Here is a 14,413-nt window from a genome sequence, read left to right as displayed (position 1 = left end):
TGTAATTTTTTGCAAATTCTTTTTTTTTTTTTTGTATACTGTTGGTGGCCAATAAATTCATATAACTAGGCAAGTATAAAGTAGTTTGACGATGTGAATAAAGACCTTTAAAATGCCTTTGACACCTTAATTTTTCTTCTAGGAATCTTTTGTAAGAAAATAATTTAAAACAAGGACAAAGCTTTGTGCATAAAAAATGTACATCACGGTATTATTCATTAAGACTGAAAGTTTGAAAAACTTAAATAATTATAATAGGGATATTATTAATTAATATCTTCTCTCTTATCCCCACAATTGTGATTAGATATATGATGTACCTTCTCTGCCTACCGTTTTCTTAACCTCTATAATATACCTTGCTCTCTTTTTCCGTCACTACTATATTCCATAAAACTTCTTTAAATCTGTCTTCCAAGTCATGAATTCACTCTTTGGCTATATCTAATCATTGAAACTCATCGCGGAGCTTTTCATTTTAATTATTGCATTTTCATCTCTATAAATTCTATTTAGTTATTTTCCAATCTAGTCAGTTCTGATAACATTTGTCCTTTCCTCCAACTCTCAATCATTTCATTTCTTTTATCCGGTCATTACTTCTTTATTTTTAAAAACACATACACATAGTTTGAACATTCTGTACTAATCATTCCAATACCTGTCTGCTTATTGGTCTGCTTTTGTTGCCCCTTATTCTTGATGGCTTGTTTCCTTGTGTGTCTAGTGACTTTTTTTATTGTAAGTTCATATCTGGAAATGTATCTGCAAGAATTCTTCGATGCTCAAATCCAATCAGCAACCTACAAGTCTGGAGACCTAGGCTTTAGTTCCAGCTCTCACACTGATAAATTGTGGGACCCTAGTAATTATGTAATCTCTTTGAATATCATCATCTTCTTTCCATAAAATGAATCTAAGGAGACCTCCTTTCATGTCTTTTAGGGTTATTTTGAAGATTAAAGTGGATATTCAATTTTAAGGGAAGATCTTTGAAAAATACAGAGATGCTATTACAGTGTTTAATAGTGGTTCTGTTTTGTGCTACTAATATTAACTGGAACTGCACGACATCCAGTCACTATATTTAGTGCTTAAAAAACCTTTCCTTCCTTTAGTGGATTAAACAACCTGCCCCGAGACTTTTTATCATGAATTTCCAATCAGTAGAGGCTAGATAAGTAAGTGAGGCTCACTGTTGCCTGGTAGCTTGCACATAGCTGAGGTCTGTGAGTGGCCACTGTCTTCCAGGCACTAAGTGCTCTGCAAGGATGACCACATTTGACATGTGGCTCCCCACTCAGGCACACCCTTAGGCACTTGAATGTGTTCCTTCTGCCAGAAATGCTCTTTCCCAACAATCTGCATGTCTCCCTTCCTCCTTCGCTTCAGGCCTTTATCCAAAAGTCCCCCTCTCATGAAGCCTCCTGCACCACCCTGTCTAAAAGTTCAGCCCTTCCCCACCCTCCCAAAATGCACATTTTCTATATATGCTCCCTAGTTTATGGTTTATCTTCCACATTTATCCCTCTCTAACATACCACACACTCTTCTTATTTATTGCCTGCCTCCTGTTGTAATAGAAACTCCTTGAGAACAGGGATTCTCATCCATTTTGCTTCTTTACTGCAATCGGCAGTACCTAGAATAGTGCCTGGCTTGAAGGAGGAGCCAAACACGTATTTGTTCACTGAGTGAATGAATGGAGGTCTTCATAATCATCTTTCTTAGGAGGTACTATTTTTATCCTTATTTCACACATAAAGAAATGAAGGCTTGGAGAAGTTAAGCAATCTGTTTATGGCCGCACAGCTGTTAAGTGGCAGTACCAGAATAGACACACAGATGGTCCCACTCACCATGCCTCATTCATTATATAAGGTCTACAAGCTGCTGTCAGAGCTAGAACCAAGCGGCCAATTCCAAGCGTCACTGCCTGAAGAAGTTCAGTGATGCTGACTGGAATTCTGTTCCATCCTGCCAGCCCATTTGTCTACTGTCTGCTTTCCTACCAGGACTGGGCTCACTCCCTTTTTCTCAACAATGTCTGTGTAATCTCATGTTTCCCTAGGAGTGCCCTTCTCATTTGAAGCAGATGGTAGTAATCAACTGATTCTAATGACCTCGGGGAAGGTGTCCAACAGTGTGGCCTGGGCCATTGGAGAAAATGGGATCCCTTTAATTCCCCCACTGTCACAGCAGAACATCGGATTTAGAAGGTAATGGGTGTCTAGAGTAAATGGATGAGTAATGCCAGCGTTTGTATTCATGACATGGGAGGGGGAACCTTGCAATGTCACCTTCTTTCCTTTTATTCTCCTGTGCCAGGATTTTCAGGGTTTTTTATTGTTCTTGAGGTAAGAATTAAAATATTAATAGCCTAATAAGTATTAGATGTTCAGGAGTGTCAGTAACAGCACAAAGCACTTTGCCTTATTTAATCTCTCCAGTAAATCGGTGAAGGATTTCTGGCCCCATTTTATATTCAGGGAAGTACACAGGAAACAGTTGTGCATACATACGTCGCCCTCAATGTGAATGAGGGTGGTTGTAGAAACTTCTGGTTGTTATAAAAGTCTCTATGGTCAGATCTCTTCCTTGATTGCTAGCTCCTTAGGTTCCAACCCAGAACAGAAGAAATGGCACTCTGGGCCTCTGCCGTTTCCCCCTTTGGCGGTCCCTACTTCCTTGTGGCAGGTGCCTGTCCAGGAGGCCTGGACCATGGGAACCAGGTGGCCTGGGCTCGATTCTTGCTTCCGTCCTGCCCCAACAGATGTGTCTTGAGTAAACCTTCTACTATTCTAGGCCTCAGATGCCTCCACTCTAAAACAAAAAGACTGCTCCTCATCAAGAAGACCCTTTCCAGTTTACAAGCTATCATTTACAACACACGTGAAAATAGAGTGGGGTTTGTTTTGTTCCCTTTATGCCCTCTCCATCCTGATTCTGATGCCTGTGTTCCTGGGATGAGCACAAGGAATGCTGCTCCACACTGTCTCAGTCAGGAGATTGGCAGCCACGTCCAGGGGAGGCCTTGGAGTATAAGCGTGGCCGATGGATTCATCCCACTAAGTTTCACACTGGGGATAGAGCTCCAGCAACTCAGGAGAGGGGGTCGAGCCAGCCCAGGATGGGTACCAAGAGATGCAGTGCTGCTAACAAAGCCGCAGCTCACCGTTGCTGGCAACCGCTGGCCTCAAGGCAACTCAGGCATGTCCGAAGATGGTGCTTAAATCACTTGTGTGTTTATTCCAGCCCCGGCTACCAGTGGTCCCCAGTTGTGTGGGAACTGAGGCACTGGAGGCCAATCTGGCCTGGATCCCAGGACTCTAGGGGTAGGCCACATCGTACTTGGTTTTCTGGAGATGGAACTGACACAAAACATTGTATAAGTTTAAGACATACAACATAGAGATTTGATTAATGGATATATTATGAAATAATAATCACTCGAATAAGTCTACTTCATATTGGTCACCACACACAGTGACAAATTTTGTTTTCCTTGCCATGAGAACTTTTCAGATCTACTCTCTCAGGAACTTTTTTATTTTTTTACTTTTAAATGTAAAGTAAAGTATTGTTAACTATGGTCACCATGCTGTACATTAGCCCTCCCAAAATTATTTATTGTATAACTGGAACTTTGGACCTCTGATCCCCCCTTTGCCCATTCCCCTCCCCCCACCCTATCCCTGGCAACCACCAATCTGTTCTCTGTTTCTATGAGTTTTGTTTTGTTTTTAATTCCATGTAAGTAAGATCCTACAATATCTGCCTTGCTCTGTCTGACTTATTTCACTTAGCATGATGCCCTCAAGCTCCATGTTGTTGCAGATGACTGGATGCCTTCTTTTTTATGGCTGGGTAATACTCCATTGCATATCCTTACCACATTTTCTTTATTCCTTCTTCCGCTGATGGACAGTCAAGTGGCTGTGTCTTGGCTCTTACAATTAATGCTGTAATAAATATGGGGGTGCAGATACCTCTCCAGGATAGTGATTTTGTGTCCTTCAGATATATACCCAGAAGTGGAATTACTGAATCATGTGGAGGTTCTTGAGGAACCTCCAGTGTTTTCCAGTGTTTGTACCAATTTACATCCCCCCCAATAGTGCACGAGGGTTCCCTTTTCTCCACTTCCTCACCAGCACTAGTTACCATGTGTCTCTTTGATGATGGCCATTCTAAGAGGTGTAAGGTGATATCTCACTGTGGTTTGGGTTTGCATTTCCCTGGTGTGGAGTGATGGTGATTGAGCACCTTTTCAAGTCCCTGCTGGCCATCTGCATGTCTTCTTTGGAGAAATGTCTGTTGGTCCTCTGCCCATTTTTTAATTAGATTCTTTGTTTTATTGCTATGGGACTACAAGTTTCCTGGATATTTTAAACTATAACTCCTTATCAGATATGTGCTTTGCAGGTATCAGGTATTGTGTCCCCCTATTCACTCTTCTCTGTTATCCCTATAACATGCTTAAGAGCCATCATCAAGTAAAGGAAAATGGCAAAACTCCTTCCTTATGATCAGATTTTCTCCCGTAGACAGTAAGAGCCTCCTGAAGCAGTGCTGTCCCTGGGACTTTGTGGGCTTGAGGCAAACCACCCTGTGAACATGGCTGTCTCATGGCACTCATTTTTTTCCCCAGCGCTTTGAAGAGGGCAGATGCCATCTCCTCTATTGGTACATCCGGACTGACAGACTTGAAAAAGTTGGCCAAGTGGGCAGCAGAGTCCAAGCTCGACCCGAACGACCCCAACAATGCCCCTTTGATGCAGCTAATATCGGTAATGCGGTAGGAGAACTGTGTGCACACCCCCACTTCTCAACTTGGGGTGATCATAATAGAAATGGCTCAGCCCTTCACACACATTTTCTTTCACACAGTGATCTCCCATGTGATAGCGTGTTAAGAACATGAGGGCTAGGTTGAATGATAGGTTTACAGTCAGGCTCTGGCCCTGTCTGGCTCAGACACCCTCACAGTGTGACTGTGAGGACACGCGCTGCTGCCTTTCCACACTTAGCCGGGCACACAGTCGGTGGGCAATCAGTAACAGTTGTTCTTGTGATATTGCTGTTGCTCCTACCTCTAACTTCTGCAAAGCACTAAAGAGAGGTCTTACTCGGCCCCTCCTATGGAGAGGAACCTGAGCATGAACGCTCAGAGTCACTTCCTCAAGCTCATGCGACTGGTAAGGACACAGGTCCGAGTTGATCTGGTTCCAGAGCACATGCTCAGTCCATCACACGTGGAAAGGCTGATAGGGATGTTTTCAGAAATGGTGATTGTTTGTTCTCCTATTTGATGATTAATTAGATTATCATTTCGGTTTCATTTAAGTATGTCTGAGATAAATTGCTTGTGTCTATCATACCATTCAAAATTCTTCACTGAATTTATACATAAAATGGAACATTAGTCAGTAAATGATTTTTCTTGGTAGCAAATACAACTGTTTTTATTCCCAAGTTCATAATTGCTACAAAAACATAATAAACAAGTAGATGATTTGGAAAGCGACCACAGCAACACATTCTGTGTTCGTGTTCATTCGTGTGAGTTCATCAGCAGGGGACCTGGGTCCAGGATAACATGTTCATTTCTGCCCTCAACTTTATAAGATAAGTCTCAAAGCGAGCTTTGGTTTATTTTGATGTTTATCTTTAGAACCTCTCCTTCCAACATGATACTTCTTAGTGTGAATAAAATTAATATTGGAAAGAAAAGGCCATATTACCTAGAGCATAGACTATTCCTTGTAGAGTTTTCAAATCACGTTTGGATTACTATCTATTTATTTTTGCAAGAGGGAGAGAGACCGAGCACGAGTGGGCAGGAGGGGCAGAGGGAGAAGCAGACTCCCTGCAGAGCAGGAAGCCCACGTGGAGCTTGATCCCAGAACCCCAGGATCATGACCTGAGCCAAAGGCAGATGCTCAACTGACTGAGCCTCCCAGGCGCCCTCGATAACTATCTTTAAGTCAGTGGTAATATAGTACAAGTGTCACCTCCGTGTTTTTCTTTTAAACTATTTGTCTTCCGATTAGAGGGATGGAACACAAGGATGTCTTCCTGACTAGCCTCGTTTTAATGGATTTTCACAGTGAGATCACCTTTCCCCATGCAAAGCCCCAGCAAATCTCTGCTCCCTGGCTTTCCTTTAGTGAGGAGGAGAGTGCCACTGGCAAAGCCCCCACAGACGGGCAAGCAGACACATGGGCAAAGGTCAGCCCCACCTGCTTAGCCTCTGAGCAGTATCCTGAAACCATCCTTTTGGTGACAGTGTAGGGGGTTGGTGCCCAGACGATCTCTGGTTCTCTCTACTCAGTGACCAAGGCCGTGAGGTGCTATTTAGAGACAGAAGAGCATGGCCTTTAAACCAGGGAGGCTGACCAGCTGATTCTGGGACCAGATCTACATGTGTACATAAATATATATTTTTTAATATTTTAATATATTTTGTTAAATATATTTTTAAAGTTTTATTAAGCTATCTTTTATATATTTGTATTTTAATATACAAATATGTCTTAGCCATATTTTAAATACATATATTTGATTTCATATATTCTGTATATAAGCAATCCTATTTCCAAGAGGCACCTGGTAATACACTGATACAAATCTCTCACCTTTCAGGCTGTAGATTTGCATAACAACCTATGAGAGATGCATGCATATCAAAAAACGAACTTTATTTTTGGGGGGGAGCATTCCCCCCCAAAGTTTGTGGTACTTTTTACAATTCGTACAGGAATAGAACAGCATCTGACTTACTACTGTTATATTTTAATGTATCTCATCCTTAAATGAAAGGCTAGATGTTTCAAGTCTCAGTCCACAACTGTTCAGCTTCCATTTCCAAAAGCTCCATGCTGGGTTTCTTCAGATGCAAAATGCCTGCCATCTAAAGTTGTGTCTCGTTTTCTCTAGGTTGCTACCAGCGGTGAATCCTATGTCCCTGATTTCTTTCGCCTAGAGCAGCTGCAACAAGAATTTAACTTTGTTTCGGATGAGGAATTAAATAGATCCAAACGATTCAGGCTTCTTTGTCTTAGAAGCCAAGAGGTGCCCGAATTTCGAAATTATAAGCAAATTCCAGCATATGATCGAGAAATTCTAGAAAAAGTATTCCAGGTAAGAAACTGCCCTGGAAGAGTTAATACCATAATAAAATATCTCCGTACCATCCAGTATACTATTACATGTATGTTTTCTTGCTGTCATGTTCTCGACGGCCATATTGGTTTCTCATTTATAGCACTTAACCTTTTCATTATTTTTCTTAAACTTAACGTTTAAGTTTGCCCAATATAATAACATACAAATGAAGAAAAATTAGGGTTGAAAAGTCTCCTAAGTATTACTATGGGAAATTACCCTGGCACACTGATCCTGTGGGAGGCGCTGGCAGGGGCTGCTGAGCTCTCAGCCGCCTTGGGTGGGCAGGACGCACAGGTCTGGCAGATGAGGGAGACCGGAGGTGGGGAAGCTCTGAGGAGCTACAGGCAATAAAGGTGTGTTTTGGCTGGTGGAGGCGGCAGGCCAGTTAGAGCCAGACAGGCAAGTTAGTGTTTGATGAGGTAAACGGAGAGCCATTGGAAATTGATACCTTGATGATTTTTGATGCAGAAAGTGTGGAAACTATTGGAGAGTATTTTTGGTTACTTGGTTCTTTGCATTAGTTCGGGTTCGTGACAGTGATTGATAAAAAGCCAATTTAAGCTACTCCAAAAGCACCAAGGAGAGTTTATTGGATGATGTAATGCGAAAATAGGGTTGGCTATCTAAAGAGGCATGAATGATGGGAGTTCGGCTGCGCCTCAACGACACCTGGACCCAGAACTTGAACTCGGCGAGGACTTTTCTCCATCTGTCCCAGGCTTAAAAATCTTGGGAACAGCTATGGGGCCCTGGATGGATCAGTCAGTTGAGTTTCTGGCTCTTGATTTCGGCTCAGGTCATGATCTCAGGGTCCTGGGATCCAGCCAGAGTTGGGCTCTACCAAGCAGGGAATCTGCTTGAGTATTTGCTCTCTCTCTTTCTCTGAGCTTTTGCCCTTCCTTCTTCTAATAAATGTAACTTGTTGGAAATGCTATAGTCACTAGGGCACATTTTTCCCCCACAAAAGATCTACCCTGTGGGGTAGAGTGTGCTCTCGGGCACACTCTCTCTATGATAAGTCAATAAATCTTCGAGGAAAAAAAAAAAAATCTTGGGAACAGCTGGCTTGAGTTGCCCAGGCTGGGTTAGGAGCCTCTCTGGGTATTCAGCTGTGACCACCAAAGGACTGAAGCAGAACATGGCAGCTTCCTGGGCTCCCGGGGGATTTTACTGATAGAAAGAAAGAGGAAAGTCAGTTGCCTAAGACAAAGCTCATGCACCCTGTACGCCTCCAAATAGGTGACCCATGTCAGCTGTGGCCAGATGCTATTTACTATTTTTGCAATTGCTCTACTTAAAATAGAAAAGACAAAAATGAGAACAGAAGCTTTGGCTGAGTTGCTCGGGTGAGCTTAGCATCTTGAACTATAGTGAGTCTCTCGGTTACCTCTGTGGCTTCTTTCTTCCTACATGAAAAGCTTATGTTGTAATTGCACTACAGAATTATCTTCTACTTATAAGGCAGTTCAGCCAGCTGGTTCCAAAACCTGCATACTGCATCCAAGATCAATCTTGAACCAAAAATGAAGAGGAAGGTGGAAGAAACACTTAGAACCATAAGTTATTATTTAAACCACAGGTGATAAATTATCTGATTTAAGATAAATTCTCTAGTCTCACGTGGGGTACTAGTAATTCACAATCACAAAATGATTCCTTTTTAATTTTAGGACTATGAGAAACGTTTACGAGACAGAAACATAATTGAAACCAAGGACCACATAGATACCCATAGGGCCATAGTAGCCAAGTACCTCCAACAGGTAAGGAATATCATTTTACAGAGTCTTCAGAGGGGAAAACAGCCAGTACCCTCACACTGGGGGGAGGGTGATGTCTATTCTTCCGAAGTTCTCTGTGGGACAAACATCACTTAGCCTCTCTAGACTTTTTTGCTCATAATTACAAATATGAAATTAGCAGCCATCTTCATCTTTTGAATGTATGGAACACCAGGATGTATCTCGTTTTATGATCAGTGGTTATCTTAAGTGAGGCATGATCACAAGGGATAGAATTTCTAAGTCACAATTTTTCTCATATTTCAATGTTTGTATCATATCACCTTTGTAATGAAGAAATTTGATAAACCACATACTGACTGCCCTGATGCACTAAAAACTTGAAATATCCTTTTGCCCTTCCTTCTCCTAATAAATGTAACTTGTTGGAAATGCTGTAGTCACTAGGGCACATTTTTCCCCCACAAAAGATCTACCCTGTGGGCTCCGTATAAAAAAACAATTTATGGGCACCTGGGTGGCTCAGTTGGTTAAGCAATTGCCTTTGGGTCGGGTCATGATCCCAGAGTCCTGGGATTGAGTCCCACATTGGGATCCTTGCTAAGTGGGGAGTCTGCTTCTCCCCTTCCCCCACTTGTGCTCTCTCTCTCCCTCAGTCTCTCAAATAAATAAACAAAATCTTTTTTTAAGCCACCATTTATTATATTTAAGACATTCTCTATTTAAGGAATAATTAGAAAATAAATCAGTATAAATAGAGAAAGAAGTTAAGAATCTGAAATATATGTGCTTCAAGATGGGTCCTGTTTTCTCTAGTTGTTCATTCACTCAGCAAAATTTCACAATCATCCACCAGGAACTTTCCCTCGTCCCATGAATATAGCAGTGAGTGGAACGGAACCCCCTCTGCCTTAGGGGGGCATTAGGAACAAAGCGGGATGATTGCTATAGGAAGAGGTCAATACCAGGGAGAAAAGTGCACGTGTGCTGGGAGGAGGCACTGAGGTGACATCAGCTGAAGACTGGAAGGAGTGGAGGGAGTGAGCTGTAATGTTTCAGGAACATTTGAAATAAAACACCTATCTGTCCTCAGGTTAGAGAATCAGTGATAAATCGTTTCCTGATTGCAAAGCACCATTTTCTTCTTTCGGATTTGGTCGTAGAAGAAGAAGTTCCCAATATCAGGTAAGAGTGAAGAAGTCTTTTGTTTCTTATCAAATTATTTTCATTGTATCATATTAAAATTTTCATGTACATAGAAGACTTTTATCCTTGTTTGGTATGTATTTGGGCCCCCGGTAGTGCTGGGAACTGGTAAAACCTGATTAACGCCTCATGGTTACAGTAGTTGGAGGATTTTACTGAGCAAGTCACATGAGGTGCTCTCCATCATGCCCAGTACACACCATCTCATCTCCTACCATGCCCAAGTCAGCTCCACCAGCCTTTGCCAGTTCCCTGTTGCAGTCAGATGCAGTCTGACAGCATTTCCCTCCTGCACGCCCCTGCTTTTCCTCTACCCCTTCCAGTCTGTTCCTCAGTCCCCTGCACACATGCACACACGGGACCGAGGGGGTGCCTCAGAACCAGCCCTGGGATTCCAGGTGGTGGGGAGAGACTGAGAGCTACTGTGTGTTTGGTGAGGGGTCAGGGGTAGCAGGGAAAATGGGTATTCACGTAGAAACTGGGATTTTATAGCATTTGCTCAATTGTCTCCCTGTTACTTAGAAAAATCTTCAAATTATCTCAACTAAAGGTAGAAGCATAAAAGGTGAAAAATAGCTTTCTATATTGGTGGTCTTGTGTAGTGCATTAACTTCGCGACCTATCTGTGATTAAGTGTCTTGGTCTCCTAAAAAGTTTATTTCCTGCTTGTACTTTCTCTCCACTGCCAAGTTGGGCAGGAGACCAAAAAAAAAAAAAAAAATTCCATGGCACCCCCTTTCTTTGTCTTATATCTAGGAGGGAGACTGTCCCCACAGACTCCCATGCACACCATCCCCTTCTTTCCAGGCCCCAGGTCCAGTCACTGAATGTATTTTTTCAGTCATGAAAATTATATTTTAGAATAGATGGTGATTTTCATGCTGTGTTTCCATTTCTTTTCTTTCTTTTTCTTTTTCTGCTTTACTTTCTGCATTAAGTTCTGAAGGCTCGGGGTATGTTCTTTCTTCTTTTAATTTTGGTTTGCTCTTAGCATTAAACTAAGATGTTTCTGTATGTGATGGTCCCAACCACCAAGACATTCCCATGCAGACTGCTAGCGGGGTGGCAGTCTCAGGAGAAGAGCCACCCCTGGGGGAGGGGAGGAATTGTGACAAAGAGAAGGGCTGTGCCAGGTTAGGACGCTCTGGCAAAGGTGTCTCTTGGAGGTCCCCAAGTTTGGGTTCGGTAGATGTCCTGGCACCGTGATTAATAAGATGGGCTTAACTTGCAACAGAGTGAACCCTGAGGACATTATGTTGAGATAAATCAGACAGAGAAAGACAAATACCATTTGATCTCACTTATAGGTGGAATCTAAAAAGGCCAAACTAATAAAAAACAGAGTAGAATTCCCACCCGCACTGGCCAGGGGGTGGAAAAATCAGGGAGATGTTGTTTAAGGGTACAACTTGCAACTAGGAATTAAATAAGTTCTGGAGATCTCAGACATAGCAGAGTGAATACAGTCAATATATACCATAAACTTCAAAGTTACTGAACGCCTTGATCTTAATTGTTCTCCCAACAGGAAAAAAAAAAAAAAAAAGAAGGATAATTATGTGAAGTTATAGAGGTGTTGGCTAACTCCACAGTGGTAGTCATATTCCAGTAGGTAAATGTATCAGACCAATTACATTGTACGCCTTAAATATACACAATGTGATATGACAATTACATCTCAATGGAAATAAATTAAAATACTAAAATGCAGATAATGAGTCATGCACAGAAAAAGAGATTTGCAATATTACTCTGCTCACACTCTTTTTTTTTTTTTTTTTTTGGTGGGGGGAGACAGTTCTAGTTCATAACTTCCCATTATGTTAACATGTAATGGGCCAGCTCTTATTTTAAGTGAGTTAAGAATAAATATATGTCAGTATTTTCCAAAGCAGAAGAAGGTGGTCGTTTAGTCAGAGTGACCCAAGCTGCAGCCACAGCTCCCGCTTCCTGAGGAGCCTTCAGCAAACCCCGTCCCCTCCCAGAGCCTCCAGTTTCTTTATGTGAAAAATGGGGTCAATAAAGGTTAGGCTTCTCAGGATACGAAACAGACTCTGGGAGGCACCCATCACTCTGCTCAATTCATAGAAGGGGCTGGTCAATGGCAGCTGCTCTGGAAGACCCCGGGAGCAAGTGGGAGCCCATCAGGGGCTGGGGCCTCCCTAGCCGGTTATGGTCCTCGGAAGGAGGCCACTGAGCAGCCTGGTGCTGGTGGGGTGGCCAAGAAGCGAGAGCGGGCAGGAGGCCAGCGCTGTTCCCGGCTGTGGAGCCCCATGGCATCTGCCTGTGGGTCCAGAGTCACATCTGTGCTTCTGCTCAGTCTCTGGGTTGTATTTAATGACCTGTTTCGTGGCCCTTTCTTCCACCATGACTCACTGCTGTGCTTCCATCTCCTGGAAGTGTTTACGGGATTTCACCTCACCGAGAGGGAGAGTGAGGAGAGGGATCCTCCCGCCCGCCCCTTCCTCTGGAAAAATCATTGCCATGATGCCATCCTCATCTCTCCAACAGCTGCCATTTTAGGGCATCCACCCAGTGCTAGACCAGGGCCTGGGTGCTTGGCCTACCCACCCCCCTTTGTCCTCTTCATCACCCCAGGAGGTAGGCATGATCATCCCCATTTTACAGATGATGAAACAGAGACAAAGAGGTGACATGACTTGCCCAAGATCAAAGAGGGGAGCCAGGAGTCCCACAGCTTTGTCTAACTCCAGAGGCTGAGTCACCTGGGAAGTGCCCAGGAAGGCTGGGAATGTCACCGTGAAAATGGAGCAGGTTAATGCCCCCAGCCTCAGGAGAGGGAGCATCCCCGGAGGAGGGAGACACGGGCCCTGAAGGGGCACGGCAGCCTGGGGCAGATGAGGAGGAAGGGCAGAGGGCACCCCATGCGCAGGACTGGCCCTTGAGGCCAGGAGCAGGAGAGCACCTGGGGGATGAGTGGGCAGAGCACCCGGCAGGAAGCAAGAGGGGCCCAAGCACACTTAGCTTCCTTCTGACCGATAGCAGCTACAAGCAAGGCTAAGGAGCCACACCAGAGGATCTCCCCAATATAAGAATTTCTTGACGATTTCCACCCACCCCCTTAAAAAGACAGAGTTTTTCAGGGGCCTTCGAGGGCCCCTTGGTGGGGGGAGTTTGGGAAATTGTCTCATAGCGTTCCAGACCTTTCCTTTCCTCAGAGTCCTAATCCTGCTCTATGATCATTAGCATTCTGGGGCTAAGCCTTTTCAAGCTGGCAGAACAAAAGCGACCACTAAGGCCAAGGAGAAAAGGTCGGAAGAAGGTGACAGCCCAAAACCTGTCCGATGGAGACATAAAGGTGCTGGTGAACATCATCCGGGCTTATGACATTCCCGTGAGGAAGCCAACGGCAAGGTGAGAGCCCTCCAGATGGCCTTGGAATAGAGAGTACGGTGTCCCAGCCAAGTGGGTCACTTCCTTATAGCATGTCCACCCCTACTTTGAACATAGTGGTTGATCATGGGGGCCAGGGGTGGGGGCAGTCTTACTGAAGCCAAAACCCTATTGGTTGCAACTAATAGAGCCAACTTAGTTAATTTAGGCTAAAGAGGGGATTCATTGGGAATATCTCAGAGAACTCAAGGTTAAGAGGTACAGCTGAACTGCATGGTGGACAGTGGACAGTAAAAGATTCAGATGGTTCTTCTGAGGCCCCATTGTCTCTCTCGCTTGCTTCCCCCTGTGGGTCTGCCTCATCTCCCTGTGAAGGAAGTGGTCCTTTCAGCCACGGTACCATCCACCGAGCATCAGTTTCTCAGGAGAGAAGCTGAAGGTCCCGACTTGGGTCAGGGGTTGATCCATGGTCTCATCACCTACACCCAAAGAGGCAGGGTCCCCAGGCCCAGGCCTGAAGGTGGGGAACAGTTCTCAGAGAAGTGGGTGTGAACTAGGCAGATACCCAAAAGGTGTATGTCCTAAGTTCTAAATAACACATGCTACGAGCATAAAAATGTGACTTCCCTTTTATCTTCTCCGAGACATGAGCGATGCCTACTACGTTGCATTACACTAGGGCAGTGGGGACCCCCCCTCCAAGCCAGGATAAAGTGAGCCTGAGTCTCTTGCCCCTTTAGAGAACAGAGATGAGCAAGAATTCAGGAAAGAAAGAGCAAGAATTAAAACTTCTGCCAGCCAGTACCTTTGCCAGTGTAATGAGGAAGGCTGACTTTCCTGCCCGCTCACCAGCTTCCCCGCACTGTGCTAAGGCTCTTTCATACAGAGTATCTCACTTACTTTTCACTATTATTAATATCTCCTTTTCACAAAAAGGAAAA

General features: G+C 43.9%; 1 protein-coding gene across 3 annotated transcripts in view; it reads left to right on the top strand.

The window, feature by feature from the left end:
- The window catches only part of CC2D2A (coiled-coil and C2 domain containing 2A), a 134,903-nt gene that overhangs the window by 80,555 nt on the left and 39,935 nt on the right, over nt 1-14,413 (top strand). For all 3 annotated transcript variants that reach the window (XM_082728688.1, XM_082728690.1, XM_082728689.1), the window contains 6 exons: nt 2,072-2,219; nt 4,652-4,790; nt 6,940-7,143; nt 8,841-8,933; nt 10,006-10,097; nt 13,326-13,493. In XM_082728688.1, the coding sequence (XP_082584814.1) occupies nt 2,072-2,219; nt 4,652-4,790; nt 6,940-7,143; nt 8,841-8,933; nt 10,006-10,097; nt 13,326-13,493 (844 nt within the window). The remainder of the gene's footprint in view (nt 1-2,071; nt 2,220-4,651; nt 4,791-6,939; nt 7,144-8,840; nt 8,934-10,005; nt 10,098-13,325; nt 13,494-14,413) is intronic.

Source organism: Mustela nivalis (genome assembly GCF_964662115.1).
Source record: "Mustela nivalis genome assembly, chromosome: 4".
Taxonomy (NCBI): domain Eukaryota; kingdom Metazoa; phylum Chordata; class Mammalia; order Carnivora; family Mustelidae; genus Mustela; species Mustela nivalis.
This window is presented reverse-complemented; position numbering and strand designations above follow the sequence as displayed.